The sequence below is a fragment of the Siphateles boraxobius genome, unplaced genomic scaffold (assembly GCF_051911475.1).
Source record: "Siphateles boraxobius isolate OS27281-9 unplaced genomic scaffold, OSU_SipBor_1 130, whole genome shotgun sequence".
NCBI lineage: Eukaryota > Metazoa > Chordata > Actinopteri > Cypriniformes > Leuciscidae > Siphateles > Siphateles boraxobius.
Window position 1 is genome coordinate 40,977,501 of NW_027508734.1, and position 21,825 is coordinate 40,999,325.

Below are 21,825 nucleotides of genomic sequence, written 5' to 3' on the forward strand. Positions count from 1 at the left end.
AGCAGAGAAGGTTGTTCTGTGTGAATAGGCGGCACACACACTTTATCATCTCTGTTTGTCTTTCATTATTTTGCTTATTAGCACGAGCAAACATCTTTGTCTTCATTCTGCAAGGAAATTGTTTTTTGTCAGGCGATTTAGCATGCGGAAGGGGGAAAGAGAAAGAGAGCAGTGAAAATGGAAATTGATTGTATTGTTTTTGCATTAAATCCCCTCTGTGGCAACCACTCCGACAAGTGGTGAGATAAACGGGAGGGATTGGAGAAAAAGATGGCATGGGGCAAAAGTAAAGGAGTGAGGGAAAGAGGGAATGAAGGAGGAACTGGGCAGAGAGACAAGAACGGAGGGATTACAGAGGGAGGTGAAGAGAGCAGTGACTGTTGAGGGATGAAGAAAACACAAAGGAGCATCAAGATGGAGAGAAGGAGACAGAGAGAGAGAGAGAGAGAGAGAGAGAGAGAGAGAGAGAGAGAGAGAGAGAGAGAGAGAGAGAGGAAAAAGGTACGGTGGTGGGTAGCTCGGTTCATGTTCAGTGAAGTGGAGTATTTAATTTAACAAGATGAACGAGCTGCCCAGGACGCTGGTTTTTTCCTCTCCTTCCCGTCTTGGAGAGGATGAAGTGTGCTGCCCTTTTCTCCTCTGAGGTCAGGGAATGATGTTTCCCCAAGGTAATGAAAGCCAACCTAACAGGCAAGCCCAAATCACGTGATACCACTACAGTTTAGTGCTACATCGATTTTTGATTTCCTTACTTAAACTATTTGCTCCAAAACACAGAACACAAAAAGACGAAACTCATTGGTGCTGGAATGCCACTTTGCGGGGTCTCTGATGGCTAACATTTAAAGTTTAAAAGGACAATTAGAAGATGTCTGAGGAAATTCTAGAATTTCAGCCTGAGCTCCCGATGAGCATGTATGATACGGTGGTCCAAAAATATGGTAACACTTTATTTTGATGTCCCTTTGAACATTCTGTAAACTACAACCAACTTTTTTTTAACAACATGTCAACTAACATCCATTAGAGTTTTAGTAGATTGTCTGCTTAAAATCTGCTAAATCTTTATTGTGATGCTCCCCCAATACTACTGACTGTAAGTATAACTTTTCAAGTACGTCAACTTATTCTAACACTAACCCTACCAGTCTACTAAACCTCTACGGACATTCTCATGGAAGGTAATTGACATGTAGGTGCAACATTACTTAGTTAACAGAATGTGTTAAATGGACCATCAAAATAAAGTGAAACCAAAAATATGTTTTGTTGAAAAGTATGTTAGCGTAGGGGTTTACAACTTTCTGTTATGCTTGTTTTAGAAGGTTTGCCATTATATGTTTATTAGAGATGCATTCATTTGGTCAGGTTTCAGGAAGGGATGAGGCGAGAAAGCAGATACAGGGAACAATGGGCTTTTTATTTAATAAAAAAAAACAAAAAAAACTAACCCGTAGGGGAAAAAGAGACCGGCAATGGGCAAGGCAGGGCTGGACAAGACAAGTCTGGTATGGCAGGACACAATAGATACATTTGACATGAACTGGCATAGGACTAAAAACGCAAGGAGAATAAATAGGAATTATCAACAATAAGGTTAATGAGAGACCGCAGGTGGAGCAAATATAAACAGGTAACTAAAAGGGCGGGGTTAAAGGTGAATTCATGCCATATTGTAATTACGTGATTTCAGCTTGCGTTTCCATCCACGTAGAGCTCGTATTGATAGGCTTGTTCAACTTCATGCGGCGCTGCGCAGACTGATCAGCGGCTGACTTGAAGCTGTGCGTGCCGGTTAGAAATTTTGTCCGACTTGAGACAGCGCCGAAACCACGTGACTGTGACGTACAGTATGCCATCAAAATACTGCAAGAGCGTTTTGAGAGCAGCGGCACGACTCAGCCAGCGTAGCTTCTCCAGAGCGGCTGCACGAGCTCTGATGACGACACAGCTGTTCCACGATTGGCCGAATCCACCACATGACAACAATCCCGTGCGTTTCGTGTTTATTCTCACACCTTCAGTATTACTAATGTCCACAAATCTGTTTTTTTTATAACAGTAACATCTTTTTTCATGCTGTCGTAATGTTATATTGTGTCATGTTTATCAAAATAAAACTGATAAAAAAAACGTAGACCCCACTTCATTGATAGTATAGGCTAATGCTGAACTTTATTCTTGTACAAACAGACGCTGTATATAAAGCATTGAATGAAAATGTCTCTGTATTTGACAAATAATGCATTAATTTCACTTTAGCTGTGGTAAAGTACCATTTTCAAACGCAGCGCGAGCGTCACTATGTGAAGCAGGAAGTGTCTGATTTCACGTCTCTGTTTGCAGCTCCTCCCCGCCTGTACGCGGTAACTCTCGCTGATCAGTTACATGCAGCCGCAGCTGATGTCGAACACACCTTACAGCTTGTAAGATGGAATTGTCTGAGAGCTCCTACTTATACCACATGACCACTGTACTACCTGATCGCTGCAGATTAATTTAGGAGTTGATAGTGGTGCCATAGAAATGCATAATTCCCAGTCCGAGGGCGTGAACATCTCCAAATGTAACATCACGCTGTCATCGTGTCATCATGAGACTACGATGATTACGACATGGTGTGAATGCAGCATAAGACAATAGACAAGAGAGCACATGGCTTGTAATGTTCGTTTCTATGTACCATGTGCTCTCCTGTCTATTGTCTTATGCTACATTCACACCATGTCGTAATCATCGTAGTTTCATGATGACAGCATGTGATGTTACATTCTCACACCAAACATGACAAAAATAAGAGCACATGACCAGTGAACACAATCACAAGCCACACAAAACCGACTGCGTGTCCACACTAAACATGACAACATGAAATGCGACCAATAAAAAATACAAGCCATATTCTACACAGAACAAGACAACTCAAGAACTCCTGGCTAATGAAAACATGAAGCATGTGCTCTACAAAACACACAGGATGAGAGCGCACTAACAACAAGAGACAAAACATGGAGCATGAATGCCTTAACCCCAACACCTAACCGAAACCGAACCAGACAGAATGGTCGGGATCTAAACACCATGCTCAGCACATACAACGTATCACGCGGATGAAAGAGCGCATGGTCCAAGCGAACTCGGAACTGCACGCTTACAATGACAAAACCGTCAATGACAAAAGTGTCAGGGCTCTGTCATTTGCATTTAATCTTATTTCATTTTACTGAAATGGAGAGTACACAGTGGATGAAAGTTGAAATTTGACAAATCATTTGTGCTATAAGCACTGAGGTGGCTTTACTAGCTGGCCTAAAAATAGTTTTTTAACTAACAAAAAAAGATTAAGAAGCTGTTCACTCGGGCAATGTTCCGTGCGTCTGAGCATTTTTAAAAAAAATTGGTTTTATCTTTGGTCATTACTTTGAGTCGTGCTGTTTGAGTTTTAACTATTCAGCTCTCGACACAAGTGCTGCAATTTGAATGCACCGAATCAAGTTTAAAGTAGTTCAGCTTTGACAATAACATCTCAAGAACCCTGTTCTTTGTTCCGTTTTGTTATGCTGTTTTTAAACCAGGGCCATACAACATTCAGAATGCATGTACTGGAACAAAGAAAAATTGGAGCACATACACGCATAATGGATTGACCAACAAACTGTCAATCATTTGTTTTCTTTTTTGAATCTAGGGTGATAAAACTCTGTTCTGGCCAATGTAACCCCTGTAACCACATGCAATCCACTCTATTTGTGAAAAGTTTTAGAAACCTTCTTTTGGCCAAATTCTAAGACCTCATCATATGTATCCTTGACAGAAAAGGCAATCCTGTTACAATGAGCTCAGTGGAAAAAATCTATCCGACATAGACAAAAGTGAAATGTCTCATACAAAATAAACATAATGTGTCTTAACCAATTTTATCAGTACTTTTTCAGTATTTTAATTTAATCAAAATGTACTATTAAAATGCTAAACTATAAAAATGAGCAAGGCATCTCACTAGGTTTATAACAGAGTCTTAGGGTTCTGAAATAAAAGACTGGGGGCTGTTTTTATGTTGCAGACAAGAAAAAGCAAGAAACGTCAAAAATAAGTAATAAGTATAAAATAAGTAAACAGAAAAGAAAGACCTTGCAGTGTATTATGAGTAATGTGTCAGTAATAGAGTGCCGAAGTTATGACGTCACTTTGTAAGCCAAAACGGGGAAGTGAGGTAGCAGTTTAGCACTTCCGGTTCCCTCGCCCTAGAGTCTATGGGTTTTTTGAATGGGTTTTTGCTAAATCGCCTGAAATAAGGTCTGTGGTTAACAAAACCTCTAAATATTTTCACGTTTTGATCTATGGCATAAAACACACCAGTTATAACCTGCTTGTGTTTTTTTAAACTTTATTGTGTCTGCTTGTGGTTTTTTTAAACTTTATATAGGCTTCAAAATGTATAAATTTCGGATTAACTTGTAAAGATTATCTTGATAGACAAAACGTGTAAGGGTCACAACTCTTTGTTGAACACAGATATTTTTTTTTGCGATTTTCCAAAAGTCTATGGGGAAAATGCATAGCTTTTCGATCGAGGGAACCCATGCGCCGCTAACTTCCGAGTTGTCCTACAAAGTATTACTCTCTTTCTCTTTACCTCTAACTTTACTCATACCTGTTCACACCAGATCCTCTATTTCTAGATTAGGCATGTGTCACTACTTTTGAGTCTCTCTGAGGGAGTTTTCCCTTTTAATTACATGTGAGATGACTCAACTCATGATGCAGTCAGAAGCTCATTCATTTCTAAGACATATTTCAGAAATTCTCAATTCTTAAGGCCACCAAGGACGAGAACTATAACCATAACGTTTTAAATCCACACCAACGATGTCAATGTGATCACTTTCAATTATTTATTTTTTTCAAACTGATCAATCATGAAAACATTGACAGTCAATCAGAATCCATCAACTTAATTTAGGTATTGTGGACACTAATATAGTTATTTTTCTTGGTGTGAACGGGTCTTTACTTTGAAAAAAAAAATCATCCTGTTGAACCCCCTCAGATTCTTTAGCCAGGTGGAAGATTGAAAGCAACTTCTAAAAAATCTCTTTGATCATCATCCCTTTGATGATCAATTTGCATAATTTTTGTGAGTTAAAATTTATGTATTTTAAATGCTGTGGAATCACATATTAACGACTTCATTTGGGGAGTCCAATCGAGTTCACCTTTCACAGATCATTTGCTTTATAGTGAAAATTGTCATCAACTGGCATTCATGACACTCAAAACACAAAATAAGTGATTATCAAAATCCTAAATGCTGATCTCTTCCACTCAGCTGTCAATTTGCTGTGTGCAATTTTGGCTTGGTTCACTTAAAATGGTCCAATGGTCCCCTGCAAAAACCCCAAAGAAAACTACACTAACATGTCTTAAGTCCCGATCACACCAAGAGCGATAACGATAAAGATAACTAATGATAACTATATTAGCATCCACATCAACAAACGTTAACGCTCTGTGCTCGCTGCAGGTTTGTCGTCTGCTGCTTTTAATGGTTGAGCTCTTTAAAGCAGGATGGATTCTGATAGGCTGATTGACTGTCAATGTTTTTATCATTCATCAGCTGGAAAAAATTGCTCTGAAAGTGATTCCAACGATATTGTTTCTCTGTGCCATTATCATTATAGTTGTGATGTGGACTTTATTTTATCATTAGAATCAGAATAATTAGAATTAGAATTTTTAGAACTATATCTTTAGCATTATTGCTATCATTATCATCTTGGTGTAATTGAGCCTTAAATCGTACAAAATTAAATAAGTTTTTTTTTTGTTTTGGTCGTCTTGAAGTGGCCCAGGACTTAAATAATAAACAATAAGTGGACTGAAGAAATCAAATCAAATCAAATCAAATAAAAATGGCTACCCACACTTCACTCTTGTACAAGTAATGTCTTGTGAGGGTCGATGCAGTTGCCTTATACTGTTGTCATCTCCTTTCTTCTTGTCCCCTTGAGGTCTTTATACTGCTGTTGTCCTTGAAGTATTCGGTAAAGTCTGTGAATAAAGTTTGTTGTATATTTACTGCTTGTTCTTGTGTGAAATAAACTTTGTCATTCATTCAGACGCTGATCAATGAATCAGGTATTCACCCTCCAGTGAGCTCTGTGTCTGTTCTGTGCTCTCCTTGACCCTTCTCACACAACAGTTTCCTTGCATTTTATAGTTGGCTTAAGCCCGTGAATATGTTGGATTGTTCATATGCAGTGACTTATCTGCTTCATTTGCACTTCTATGTTAATTTCTTTATTTTTGTTCCTGATGATATATGTGAATATGAAAAATGTAGTGTTTTATAAAGATCTTATTTTGATATTCCGCTGGTTGTTCACAGGATTTTAATGCAGGGCTGGCCATCACTGCAGTGGACCTGACGGCTGCGTGTGTGAAACCGGTTGAGAGGAAAGGATTTGAGATCACTACACCTTTCAAATCCTTCTGGTAAACTACGAAGTTATTATAAACTGTATTAGCATAAGGCTAAGAGTAAGAAAATATCTTATCAAAATAAAATATTAGCATAAATTGAACAGTAGATGTTTTTAAACAGATTGCAGATCACCTTCAAACAGAGTTAAGCCTCTACCTGGACTTCCTTAACATCACTTTATGCTAAAAAAACAAACAAAAAACACACACATCAAAGGTTCACTCAAGGCTAGACTTGGAGGATTAAGTGTCCTTATTGTAAATATAAATTTATTTATACAAATGCCTTCAGATTATGAGTTCAAAGATGGTCTTAATTTCTAAAACAGTTTCTGATTACATAATCTTTTCATATTTCATATTCATTCATAACTTGCAGAGTGGTTATTTGGAAAATAAACTCTTAGAGAAATTACACAAAAACATTGCATAGTTGCATGTGCTGTATCATACACTTGTGTTTCAATTTTGTGCATATCAATGTTGTTTTTTTATTTCTTTTTTTATATTGAGACATTCACATAGCAATGTTCATGTCAGATGATGTTGGAATCAACCAAGAACATTAGTTGAGTCTCTTGAGCGTGTTTTGATGAGTATAGCTATTTTTGAATGAGCGTTAACAGAGTTGCCCATGTAGTCATTATACATCAAGGCAACTCACTATTGTTTAAAGCATAGTCATGTTGTACCAACTGTTTAAGTGTGGGATTGATTTATCGTACAATTTAAAAACTTGTGTTGATCTGCTCTTCACAACTATTTGTGATCCAGGGTGGATCAAATGAGATTTCAGTGAAACCTAGAAAAAGAGTTGTTGAAGCACATAAGTCTTGGAGGAATTATGAAAGGATGTTTTGAGTCCCCATAGTCCAGAGTCAGGCAGTTTACTCTTGGACGAAACTCTCACCATCTCTACATTACCTTAGATTGGGCATCCTTCAATCCTAAATTCAATAACATACCGAAGAGTCCTCAAACAACATAGAAAGAATATTAAGGGACAGATTTACTAAACAGGGCAAATTAGAGAGAGAGTGCAGTTCCATAAAAGCGCTGATGGGAGAGGAAAGTTCTGCATGTGATCTACTGACGACGAGCAAATTAATGAACACCGATGCAGCGGATCATTTCCATAATGACCAACACTACCAAGAGCAGCACAAATTAGCATCTTGTTTAACACATGCTCTTTTTTGGCAGTTAACTGCTTTTTTTGGCCTACTATGAGCTACGAGGTTGTTAATGATATTTGCTTCTGTTGAAGCAATCAGCCCACATTATTTTAACTTGTTTTTTTGTGTTAAAAAACCCCCAAAACATTACCATTATGCTGTACAAAATATTCCACCATTAAGAGTCGAAACTGGCTAAATGCGAAGAGCTCACTAGCTCACTCGCCCACTCCCATGAAACACCTCAAATAACGTAATCGAGTTTGCTTCCCTTCGCTCTCAAAATACTTATGTATGTGTGTTTTTGCAATACATTTAAAATATATTTTTTATATATAATCAATTTTTTGGAATTAGTAGTTTCATATTTGTAGTTGTTTCCTCTCACTAAAGCCGTTAAGTACACCGTCTTGAAGCTTTTTACATTTGTCTGATTTAAAAAAATAAGTTTGGCTTCAAATCAAAGTTTGTAATGTTATGATTCACCTTGTAGCGGGTTGGCTTGGTTTCTTTTTTAGACTATTTTTAAAAAAAATACCTATGGGAGAAGTGAATGGAAAAATACTTCTGGAATCAACGTTGCTAAAAAAGGGGATGGGCACTAATGCACTCTATAGCAAACCACACCGATCCAGTGATCTAATCAATTCTTGATGGACAAAATCAAGTCCCACCCTTCTTTGAAAGAAGCTTTTTCACTTGGATAAATGTCACAATAGGTAAGAAAAGAGACTTATCACAACTTCCGTTTCATGCCAACTTTAATTTACTGTTAGAATATTTAATCACATTCATTTTTTTAAGTGAGAAATATCTAATGCTTATTTATCATATTAATCTTATCAGAAAAACAAAGATGAAAATACATTTGTACCTTATAGAAAATAGAAAATCCTCACAACTGGATCTGGAACTGTATTGTTTTGTTCCTGAATTGTTTTAGCTAAACCCACAGAAACCTTTTGTAATTAGTAATTACTATTATAGTTCTCTAACATGTCTTCTCCCAATATCTAGTTTGTAAATAAATTCCATGAGAGGTGAAACTTTTGCCTTGATTCATTAGAACACTCTTACATCTTAGTATTAGTGATTGCACCAACCAAAATAAAATATGGATAAAACCGTTGGATTAAGTTCGCGAAAAGATTAGTGTCAAACCGTTGAAACTTTTTTGCCTGTGTATAATGGAATTGAGTGCTTGCATAGGTGGACAGTGTGAGATTTATTAAAGGCAGAGGAAACTCCGTCGATTTCTCCTTTTTGAGCCTTTTTAGTATACTTTTTTTTTTAAATTTGTTGCCTGCTGTGTTATTTTCTAGCAGCCATTCTCTCATTATTGCTGTCTTGCCGCTCTGATACTATCCATCTGAAGCACACTCATTATTGATCTGTTTTTTCTTCCTCTCTTGTTCTTTTTTTTCTTTATAAACATCAGCTCTGTTATAACAGCTGTACAGTACAGGCATCGCTCACCTGTGACCCCACGCAAGCTGATGTTTCCAACAAAGCAGCCATTTGCGGAGGCCTAATCGATGAGATGTTTTCGTGTTTGTTTTTTAATGATCCTTTTATGGCTGATGCAGTTCCCTGGCTTAGAAAAAAGACACAACAACCAATGAAAAGCCATCGCTCTCTTTCTTTGGCTGGTGCGCACTGTTAAAGATTTTTGCTCTTTATCTTTTATCTTTGTTTTTGTGGACAGGACAGGGTATTGATCTGTTTGTAGTTGCGTTCTAAACGTTGAACGATGTGAGGCTGGCTGACTATTTAGTATTAGTTGTTGGCAAAATAATTGGAATTTTTTCTCAGAAATGACATATCAAGGTCTCTGTGCTCATTTAAAATAATGGGTGCAGAGGGGGTCATAATGGAAATGGAAAGCAGATTCAGAGCTATTACTGGTTTTTACAATTAGGCTGCACTGTCTCATCACTGCCAATCATAATGCAATAATGAACGTTTAAAAAGGGGTGTTCGCCATTGTTATTTGTCTACTACTTGACCTGAGTTGGATTTTAAGGCAGGAAGAAATTTAACTAGTATAACTTTGGATTTGTGTCTAGTTTTTTTGTTGTTTTTTTTTTAAATAAAATTTGACAATACCAGATTAAAAGTATAGGCCTAGTTTACACAGCAATGTGGATTATATCATTAATTTACTCATCCAAACCTTTAGGTCTTTCTTGCTTCTGTGGAACAAAAAAGAAGAAATTCTGAGAAATGTGCTAATCTCGCTTTTTCATGCAATCACATTGAATGGGGACTGAAGCTTTCAAGCTTATAAATGGTCTATTTAAATGACCTATATAACTTTAATCCAACTCTTCTGAAGTCATGATTCTCTTCAGTGAGATGTAAACATTGCAGAACTGGACCAGTTTGATTAATGAAGTTTGATTTTTATTGATACTTTTATAAAAAGCTTTAGTCTCCATTCAAAAGAGTGGCCAAGAGCAATAGTCTTTAGCATTTCTCCTCTTGTGTTCCACAGAAGAAAATCAGTCATACATGTTGCTGTACCTTTAATGTCCATGAACAAAAGCTCAATAGTCTCTTTGTCAATAGTGTAGCAATGCATGAAGCACTGCTCAAATTGAAGTCACTTTCAAACCAAGCAGCTTTCTGTTGGTCAACGCAGCAAATTTGTTTGACCAACTGAACCTGATTCAAAATCTGTGTAGAATATTTTTATGTAGAATATTTGGAATGATGTTAAAACCATTTTTTTTTTAAAAATCCGGTATGATTGTTCCGACTGAGGTTGCATTGCAAAACATCCTGACCGGTATCTGAGGCTATGTTCAGACTGCAGGTAAATGTGGCCCAAATCTGATTTTTTTTGTGACTCAGATCTGTTTCATGACAATGTGTATAGCACACAAACCAAATGGAATCCGATCTTTTCAATTCCAATTTGTGCAACTACCATATGTTGTACTGAATCCGATACAGGTCAGGTGTTTTGCAATGTGACCTCAGTCTGAACAGTCATATCAGAATTCCTTGCAACTTTTACGTCACTCTAGAGCAACGTTTGTCACATTTCTACGCTCATGGGAGTCACTTTAAAGGTTTTACACACCCAACGTTATCAAGGCAGTTGCAAAGGGTCGTCAGTAGAAGGACAGTGATGTGTCAGAACTCATAAGTATTACAATGACAGCTCTATATACAAGCAAAACATGAGGGCTTGTATCATATGTTTAAAAACTCTTTCTTTTTGTTGCATCCTTGTCTTTGTTTTTTAAATTGCCTTGCAGATCACACTATAAATAAACGCGTAATCACTTACTTTAATGTCCTCCGTGTTTGCTTCCGTATGACAGCGTGCTGTGTGAAGTCTTTTTATTGTTCTTTTGCGCATACGGGTCTGTCCAGGACCATGATCTGTTCACACTGGAATCTGATATTGGGCCCATTTAAAAAAACAATGTGAACAGCTATACAAAGAAAATTCTGATCTGAGCAATAAATTCGTAATTGAGGCTCGCTGTGTGAACGTAGCCTAATTTAGGATCACTTCAGAATCGAAACGATCAGATTTCATGTGGTTTGTGCTGTTCAAATTGTTATAAAAAATCTGAGCTGATTCACGAAAATTTGATTTGGCCCACTTTTGCCTGCAGTGTGAATGTAGCCATATACTGTATGCATTTTTAAAGTCCTCATGTAGTCAATAATTTCTTCATGCCTTAAAATACCTTGAATGTAAGTATATGCGGATCCGTGAATATGCATATTAGTCCCTGCCTCCAGTCACTCACACCAGCTCAGAATACCTGATCCACTCGGTTAACTTTACTGTAGTAAACGGTACATGATGGCAAGTGGAAATACTGGTTTGATTCAACCATATGTGTTAAAACCAGAAACTGATTCAGAATAAGTAGAAGAGTGTATCAGAATGGTAACTTGTTTTTATGTATTGCTTTCTTCGTTGGACACATAATGGTAATTGATATGACTATCACTTGGCTTGACTATGCTATCAAACAGCTAATACTGTGTTGCTAATGTTACACAAACTATGTTCCCATTCACCATCTCAGAGTGAGACAGCTGCCTTCTTAAAATCAGTATTTTTAGAATCGCTTTGAAAAACTTAGAACATCATTGGAAAAAGTCATATAGTTAATCATAACATTGTAATATACATTATACACATAATTCACCCGCTATATTGCTAAATGTACCCGATTTTTCGAACTAATAGGAAAATATACCAGGATAACTTGGGTTCTCTTGAGACTCCCCTGCTTCCCCGCCCACAAATTGACAGGATTGGTTACAACATATTTGTGACATAGAGAACAGTGGTGACTTCAAGCAGCGTTTTTGAGACGGTCTTTGGTAAACTGCAGTTTTAAGGAGAAAATACTCAGCATGAATTTGCACATGGCTTGTCTTAAAGCATATTAAAAACACCACATAGACATATAAAGAACATTAAAAACTTGATTTTCACCACAGGGGGACATTAAAGGTGCAATGTGTAAAGATTTCGAGTATCTATTAACAGAAATGCAATATAACATCCATAACTATTCTGTGTTCTGTAAAGAACTTACTTAATAAACCGTAATGTTTTTATTACCTTAGAACAGTACTTCTTAAAGTCCGGACTCCGGTCCGGATCCGGACCCGTAGGGAATTCAATCCGGACCCGCCTCCATTTCGTATTTCAAGAGCACTAATTGTGTTTAAGGGATTAAAAGTGTGGATTTCCTACTTTGATAAACGCATGTTAAAATCATTTGTTTATTTTTTGAGATGGTCCGAAATTAAAACGAAGGCCAGATAAAGTTTTCCTCCGTGATTTAGTTGCCATGACATCCAGTGAGCGTATGACTTTTGACGCAATCTTGCGCAATGCGACACTTCACCGCAGTAAGCGTTTGAATGGGTGTGGAGGATGTCATTGTCCAGGAAAAGAAAAGTTGATGAAGAGAATAGAGTTTTCAAAGATGATTGGACAGAGGTAAGCGTTAACAGATATCCCAAGTCTTCCGGAAGTTCCATGAGTCTCCCGCATATTGATAGCGGCCCCCTGATGCTCCAAACAGTGTAGCGCGCGCACGGCAGAGAGGGAGAGAGCGACCTTATGTGTGTGTGCGCAAATGTGCGTGTGTGCTTCATGAAGCGCATGTAAGCCCCATCCAAATCACACATTGCACCTTTAAATCATGTACTGTAATCCTGAATGTGTACTCAACCTGATAAAGTATATGTGAGAATTCTGTATCATTTGTGTCAGTTTCACAGTGGAGTCGGAGCGTGAGCGAGAGGAATGGATAGAGGCATTTCAGGAGTCCATCGTAGAAACGTTGTGCAATTACGAGGTGCTGGAGAAGGTTTGGTTCAACAAGTCCAACAGGAAGTGTGCCGATTGTCAGGCCCCTGACCCGGAATGGGCCTCCATCAACCTGTGTGTGGTCATCTGCAAGAATTGTGCTGGTGAGAAGCAATTATGAACACAAAGAAAAGATCAAGAACAAACACAAGAACAATGGAACATGAAACACACAATGCATTAACCCCCCCCACACACACGCACAGTGTCCTAAAGCATCAAGCAGTGAAATGTCACTTGGTTTCTGTTTCGACAGTATTGAACAGTGTAGTTCCACCCACTGTGAAAATCTCATTGGTCCAAAATTTCACTCCATATACACTACCATTCAAATGCAAATTTTTTTAGCAAATAAATTAATCGTTTTATTTAGCCAAGACACTAAATTGAACAGTAAAGACGTTGTAATAGTTACCAAATTGCTTCAAATTTAAATGATTTTTTTTTTTACATTTCTATTCACAGTTCCCAAAAAAAACAAAATTATTGAGCGCCAATCAGCATATTAGAATGATTTCTGAAGGATCATGTGACACTGAAGACTGGAGTAATGATGCTGAAAATTTGATAACAGGAATAAATTACATTTTATAATATATTAAAAAAGAAGAGTTATGTTATTTTAAATTGTAGTAGTATTTCACAATATTTACTCTATTTTAACTAGGGCTGTCACTTTACGTTCGAAAATCGATTGCACAATCGATCGGACCAACCAACACAAGTTTCGAAAACGAAAATAGAGAATCGATTTTAACTGCCTTTTTTTTTTAACCAAAAATGTTTTTTAGATAGACAGATCAATACAGTACACAGAACATGTAGGATGTTGGAAAATAACAATGTCTTTTCTGTTAACCAAATGCTTTTTAATATTCGCTATTACTTCAGTGCAAGTGAAAAAGGGCGCCGTTATTTGTTGCTTAGTGACGTGTGTGTTCAAGCAAGCCAGAAATGCGGAGATTCTGCGCAATACGCTGTATTTAATATATCACGAGGACTCACGAGTTGCGTATTTGCGCTAAATCCACGCAGATTTGGCTTACACGAACTTCCCCAGCAAAGTGGGTAAACATAGAAACCTGCCAAATTGGCTCGTGATATGACAGCGTTACCCGCCAAGGTTCATTTTATCCGAATTTGGCGGGTGTTAATTTCAATCCTTGAATGCTGCACTCCTGTTTGTCATTGTGCAAAAAACTTCACGCCAATAAATCATCAGAAATATTGCTGACTTGTGCGCGTCTCAAGCGCCCTCTTTACGTTCGTCCTAATGCCTGTTAGTTGTCCGTGGATTTGCCAATATTTGGTGTTGAAAATGGAAACGTCGTTAGACATGGAAAAATCGATTTTACAATCGATTCAATGAACACATATGTCTCAAAAATCGAACAGGATTTTTTCACAAAAGTGACAGCCCTAATTTTAACTGGACAGTAAATATTAAATATATTCTCACTGGTTGTGAGCATACAAATTGCTTGTCACTGTAAACTTGCCCCAAAGGTCACTAGGAAATAGTGTTACATCATAGAAAATTACTTAAATATTTATATTTGCCCCTTAGTTGTACTTTACAGGCACAGACTAAATGCTCTTCATAGCATTTTTTTGCACTTTTTTTTTTAGTATAGTAAGGTACCACATACGCACGCATATTTATACAGTATGCCACTGCTTCTTGCCTTATCCACTGAATATATTTAATCTCAATCTTACTCCATCTCTCCTCTGTTCCTCTGCTCTATTTCCTGATATAATTACCCTTGCTTAGATTATTCTGACCACCCTCTGACACCATACATTAACTCATTATTTCAGATATGCAGTCATTTAATGTTGCATTAGGTCACGATATTGGAGGAAACACTGGCTGAACGTGTGCAAATGGCTGCTAAATAAGCCATCAAGTGGGGAGACACTTTCCCTAAATGTGCACCACAGCCTTCATGGAATGTATGGCACAGACACTTTAATTAGCTGAGCTTCTGCCGCCGACAATTAGGCGAGCGAAAGTGCAATACTGGGAATATAACGAACGGCTAACGATTAAATGAGAGCAAATTGTCTTCAGTCGGAGACAGAGAGTGTGAAAGAGAGACAGGTGAAGTGATTTCTCTTTCTCATGATCCATCTTCACATTTATAATACTTATCTCACGTTCCTGCCACTTTTAGTTTCTTTTTTTCTTCTTTTTTTACCCCATCTCTTATCCTCTAACACACTCTGATATCAATCAACATCTCTGGCTGTGTGACATTTATTCAGGTTTGTCTGTGCCTTTACACATGTAATTGCAACAAGCTCTTAAAATCGGACTCTGATTGGAGACGTTCCACAAGTTAGACTGTGGTTACCATAGAAACTCTCGGTATGCACATTTTTCACTCTTCCTTTCTTTTTAATAGTTTCAAATAAAGTAACAGAGAAATTTCCCCACCTTTCTGATGTTTTTTATTCTCCTTTGATGCTTTTAATAAGATTTTGTCGACGCAAAGGTTTCATGTCTTAGAACTTTTCTTAGACGGCACTATAAAACCCTTAGCGAGTGTCCTTAATGTACACACACACATATACACAAAGCATCTTTAGTCCCGTCGGCTCTCAGGCGGCTCTAATGATCTTTGATGGCAAACTGGTACTCTAAAATGTTGCTAATTATGCTGGAAAATCACACACTCCATATTCAAATATGTGTTTCTCCCTGCCATGTTTAATTCATCTGTTTCTTGCATAAACAACAACTACGACAGTGCCTGGAGTTCAGCGAAATATATGCGCAGAGCAAACCAACAAACACAATTAATTACTTATGATTCATTAGCAATTAATGGCTTTTTCTCGCCTTTCATTTGCAATTATAGCTGTGGCAGGCTGGAGAAAAGAGTGCCTGGAACGGATACGATGAAATTTATAATGAGTGTGACTCTCTGTATTTGTGTCATACGAGTCGTTGCTTCATACCATTTAGTGTGAAATCATACTTATTTTTTAAGGTTAAGCAGGACTGTTGTTTTAGCAATGAAGTTTTAGGATCTGTATATGTTAATTTTTCATACTGTAATTGACCGTTTAATTAAGGGACTATGAAATGCACTTTCAGATCTTTCAGATTATGTTTCTGGAGGTTTGCTTATGAAGTTAGCTAACAGAAAAGTTTAAATATTTGTAAAGATTTTCACTCTCCCTCACAAACACTTCATTTCAAGGGACGAAACACGAGTTAACGGCCACTGCTGCGATTGGCAAACTTCATCACACCATATCCTCACACTCCTCCACAGCATGTGTGACGTGTGTTTTGATGCCTGTATATTTTTGAGCCCCGAGTCAAATTAAAATGAAACAATTCAGCCACGATGAATGCCTCTGAGGACAAAATACTTCGCACTGTTATTGCTTTCAGTTCAAGATATTTAGACAAACCAGCGGCATGTTGAACGTAGTTAAGACAAGTCTCCTTTGTGAAATGAGACAAACAAACAAAAACATTCTCATTCAATCTCTCAGGCAAGTCTTTAAAAATAAACTTCAGCTATGCTTTTCCAATAGTTTGATTGTTTCCAATAACCTGACTCAACAGCAGTATTGCTTGTGTGATTGATGAAAAGACATGAGTTGTTCAGAGCACACCACCTTGATGTGCAAATGTATGCTGAGGGGCACTTAAAGGAAAATCGCGGTGTCACGAATTGGCCGATTATGAATTATGGCAATTCAAAAGCGTGGAAAACAACAACTCATATTTTAAACGGGAGTATGTATTAGTGTAGAGTACCCTCTTATAATGTATGTGTAAATAATGTATGTGATTTTGATAATCCATTTCATGACCCCTTTAACATAGTCTGTTTTTGATGTGAATAGTTCAGATCCATGTCTGTTTCCAGGTCAGCATCGATTCTTGGGTCCTGGCATCTCGAAGGTCCGCAGTATGAAGCTAGACAGCAGCATATGGACCAACGAGCTAATTGAGGTTACAGATCTTTCATGGCAGTTTTTTTGTATAATTTTTTAATGTGCAATTTATTTTCCTTATTTTCTGTTCGTCTCTTTAGCTGTTTTTAGAGGTTGGGAATGAAAATTCGAACAGCTTCTGGGCAGCAAATATTCCCCCAGAGAATGAGCTTTGCAAGGAGTCATCGACGGAGCAGCGCACATCCTTTATTAGCAGGAAGTACAAAAAGAGGAAGTACAAGAAAGTTCTGGAAGGTCTAAACAGTCAGGAGGAACTCAACAAGGTTTGTGTGAGAGAGTTGTGTGTGCGCTAACGTCGGCCCTTTGACTTGGTGTTATTTTTTCTACCTCATTAAAAGGCCCATTAGGCCTCGAGATGTTGGTGGTTTTGTGCGTGCCTGTGTGTGTGTGTGTACATCTGTTGTTGCTCTGGCTCACCTAGTAGCCCAGGTGTAAATTAAGGTTACCATGGTAACTGGCTCTCACCAATCTTCAGAACAGGTTGCCAGGGATGTGTTAACCATGATAAGATTCTACTTTGAATATTTTCGCTTAACACAAAATACTGCAAATGCAATGCAAGTTCTTTAAAATTACAGTCGGAAAACAAACATTTTTGACAACAGGACGTTAAAGAAATTGAACAGATGATAATGGATGTGTTATGAGTTAACAGGATTTCCTGTGCATTATTCATTATAATGTGGTGTGTGTGTGTGTGTGTGTTTATTGTTCCCACTGAGTTTGTCCGCATTACTCTTTCCTAAGCCAAAAGATGCTGTTTTTCCTCACCGTCAGCAGTAACACAGATCAAGCCTGCTTTTGTTTTCCGGAGAGGGGTGCAAAAAAGAGGAAACGAGAAGGGGAGAGAGGATTGGAGCTGTGGATTAGGCGTGTGTGAGATGAGAGCAGCACTGGGGAGTTTTCTGGGGTTCTTCTGAAAAAGTTATATGATTGCGTGTGTGTCAGAGAGAGACAAAGAGAGGGAGATAAAGAATATAGTGAAGGTACATACAGAGGTGAGATTAGATTATAAATGGAAGGGTACGTCTGGGACAGACACAAACAAAATGTTCCAGAAAAATCCTCCCTGTTCTCAAAAGTTTTTGTTTAAGCCCTGATGTGATATATGTCTTTTAAGTTTTTATTTAAGTTCTTTTCTGATACTTTTGTTCTGCCTGAAGTTTTAAGCAGTAGAGTCATCCTGACAGGCAGTGGTTTTGAGTTCATGAGATATATAGTAACAATTCCAAAAAAGTTCTTTGTGGGTTGGGTTTGGCCTACTAAAAATAAAATTAAAAATCTCAATCACCACATTGGTACCAGCCAAAGTTAAATGTCTTAATAAGCATACTAATTAAGATGGTAACACATATGTTACATGCAGAACGGTTTGTGTGAAGGTCTGATTTAGCAGATGGAAAATATAGTTTATTCAGTACGATAGAAAACTAAAACATTTATGTTGAAAATGAATGAAAACAGAAAAATGGATGTTATGTGTGTACACGTGCAACTGTAAGCTTTTATACAGCACACACACACACACACACACACACACACACATATATATATATATATATATATATATATATATATATAAAATATATAGTCCACAACACCAATTAGAATCAGTGACCTCCAGAGAAAGTATCTTGAGCAAATGTGACATAGAGAACATGTAAGGGACACTAGTTAATCTTTTCACTCAAATTGTTATGCTTATAACATACTCTACTGATGGCAAAGCTGAATTGTCAGCAGCCATTTCTCCAGTATTCAGTGTCTTATTGATCCTTCAGAAATAATTCTAATATGCTGATTTGCTGCTCAAGAAACATTTCTTATTACTGCTGTAGGTATCCGTGTTGGAGCCCATATGTGTGTGTGTGTGTGTGTGTGTGTGGTTTACTGTCTCAGTGTCCTTGTTCTCCAGCGGATCTAGCTTGTTTGAGGGGGATCGATAGCTTGGCTAGATCGTACTGTTTTAGATGAAAGCAGGGTTCGACTGAATTACTCCTGCCAACTCTCTCTCTCTCTCTCCCTCTCTCCCACTCTCATAGACACACACTATTGTATTTATTGACTCTTTCCCCCTCCATCTCTTTTTAATTGGACTGACTGCATTCTTTCTTTGGATGCCCTGTTTCCTGTCAATGTTATTCCATACCAGGATTCCAAGTAAAACCGCACGCAACAAATGTTCCTTTCTCATAGCCGCAAAGGAGCGGTACTTTTGACAATGTTGTTAGTTAATTCATCATATGCTGTCAGTTTCAGTGTAGTCTTTGTGTGCCTGAAAGTGCTGCTGTGCTCTTCCTATCACGGATGCTCAGTTGTGATTTGTTCCGCTCCCCTGTGTGTGTGTGTGTGTGAAGGCCCTGTGTGCTGCAGTGGTTCACCCTGATGTTCTGCAGACCATGGCCCTTGTTTTCAGTGGGGCGGATGTGATGTGTGCGACGGGCGACCCTGAGCACTCCACTCCATATCTACTGGCTCAAAAAGCAAGCCAGAGGCTGCAGATGGAGTTCCTCTACCACAACAAGCTCTCAGGTGCGTGTTTGTGCGTCACTTCATCATGACGTGAAAGAAATTAATTATTTATTCAGCAAGGAAATTAAATTGACCAAAAAAAAACATTTCAAACATAAGCTGTTTTTCAGCATCTTTTTTTTTTTAACGTTGATTATACAAAATGTTTCTTGAGCAGCAAATCATTTGAATATATTAAAATAGAAAATGGTTATTTTAAATTGTAATAATATTTCACAGTATTACTGTTTTTACTGTAATTTAGTAGAAATAGTCAAACACAAATTCGTAAACTAAACAGTATTTCAAGGTTTTTTGTTTTTTTTACCTGACTACATCGCATGGACATTATCTCGCAAAGTTAACTGTTAGGGTTTTTCAACAAAGACGTTTAGATGTAAAAGGGGCTGAAGTATAAAAGCATTGAACATCTTATCAAATATGCATGGAACCTTTATTTAATGCAGATATTGAGAAGTTTTTTAAAGATTTTTTTAAATGCTTTTTATGCTCAAAAAACCTTTCATGTCATTATCAATGTAGAAATCGGTTGTGCTGCTAAATATTTTTGTGGAATTTTTTTTTTTTTCAGGATTCCTTAATGAATAGAAAGGGGAAAAAACAGCACTTATTTTTGTAACAATAATGTCCTTATTTGTTACTTTAATTCAATGCATCCTTGCTGAATAAAAGTATTATTTGAATTGAATTAAAATCTTACTGACCCGTTACTTTTGATCGGTAGTGTAGATCATAAATAACAATGTACTTTAAAAGCAAAGTTTTATTGGTTTCTTGTTTGTTTTTAAACACACACCATCTGTACTGACTGGTGAATTCTAAATGGTACTCGCAGTCACACACACACACACACACACACACACACACACACACACACACACACACACACACACACACACACACACACACACACACACACACACACACACACACACACACACACCTACTTCAAGTCGACATTGCCCCTGAACTTGTCTATAATTAGCTTTAGATTGTGTGTGTATGTCATTACATTGCTCATTTAGGGCTTTTACAGGAAGTCTGCCAACGATCCTAATTAAGCAATCCTCCAATCAGCACAGCCACAAATGTTTTACAGTGTTCCGCCAATGTTTTTTTAAGCTTACTAACATCGTAACAACAGCAGGACAACATTTGCGTAACCTCTAAATCTGTGCGGAGATGTGGCCTCATTAACTTAATGGCTTGTAAATGTGATTCTCAGTCGGATAATTCAAATCATCATCTTGCACACATGCACACACATACAACTTGCAACAAGTTCTTTTGTTTCTCTCAGACTATTACAGTCCAATTGAAAAATACACATTCACATACATTTGAATATAATACTTATGCAGGTTTTCATTTTGCATGTTTGAGGCATGTGTGCAGAGACTTTCCTCCATCTCATTACCACTTTTAATCCTTCTCGTTCGAACAGAGAAGTATCAGTAGCTGGAGGGAAGAAATGGATGGATAGAAAGAGCTCTCAATTAAAAGGCTTTTCAATTAAAGTTATTTGAACTTTTTCCATGTTGGCGAATGGAAGTGCATGATTAAAATCTTTGTCGGTACTGCCGGCCTTCCCGAAGAAAATTGAACCTGAGAATAGCGGCTAATTGAATCAGAACGTGATAAAGTATGCAGAAAAAGGAGTAAAAGGTGAAGGCGGCAAATAGGGAGAGCAGATGAAGAGGTAGAGTGGCAAAAGGGGAGCAGAGTCGAATCTTCTAACCTTGAGCTTCAATGTTTGGATGGAAGTTTTACAAGCCTTAAAAAAATAACTTTGGAAAATGAGAAAGAAATATATTAAAATGGATGAAATTTAGCTGTTAAAAACCATTTCACACATTGGATGAAGACTGTCTGGTTATCAAGATGCTTCTGACAGAAATAGTTTTTAAAAACTGAATTTCACTTGAAAGCAGCAGGAATAGCGAGCTGGGTTTGCATATAATGCGACTGATCTCCATTTAAACAGCATTTCTCGTCCACATTATAGGATTATTCCTAATCAGCTGTTCTTCTTTTTTCTTTTTAATCTCTCTGTTTTTTCCCCCTCCTTTCTCTCTCTGTATAGATTTTCCTAAGCTGGAAGCAGTACTTGACAGCAGTTTTCCGGCTGATGGTCCTTCTTTTATGGATGGATTTCTGTACTGCTCTATGAATGCCGGCAAGGCCACTCTGGATAGGAAGGGAAGACCCGGTGAGTCCATCTGTCCTTGCTTTCATCCATTCAAATGCACACCTTCTCATTTATTCATTCATCCAAATAATTAGATATGAATATTCATCTACACT

The 21,825-nt window shown here is 37.6% G+C and overlaps 1 protein-coding gene across 2 annotated transcripts in view; it reads left to right on the forward strand.

Moving 5' to 3' along the window:
* arap2 (ArfGAP with RhoGAP domain, ankyrin repeat and PH domain 2) overlaps nucleotides 1-21,825 on the forward strand; it is a 126,551-nt gene that overhangs the window by 60,771 nt on the left and 43,955 nt on the right. For both annotated transcript variants that reach the window (XM_077229517.1, XM_077229518.1), the window contains 6 exons: nucleotides 6,389-6,495; nucleotides 12,916-13,115; nucleotides 16,902-16,987; nucleotides 17,070-17,252; nucleotides 19,347-19,521; nucleotides 21,605-21,730. In XM_077229517.1, the coding sequence (XP_077085632.1) occupies nucleotides 6,389-6,495; nucleotides 12,916-13,115; nucleotides 16,902-16,987; nucleotides 17,070-17,252; nucleotides 19,347-19,521; nucleotides 21,605-21,730 (877 nt within the window). The remainder of the gene's footprint in view (nucleotides 1-6,388; nucleotides 6,496-12,915; nucleotides 13,116-16,901; nucleotides 16,988-17,069; nucleotides 17,253-19,346; nucleotides 19,522-21,604; nucleotides 21,731-21,825) is intronic.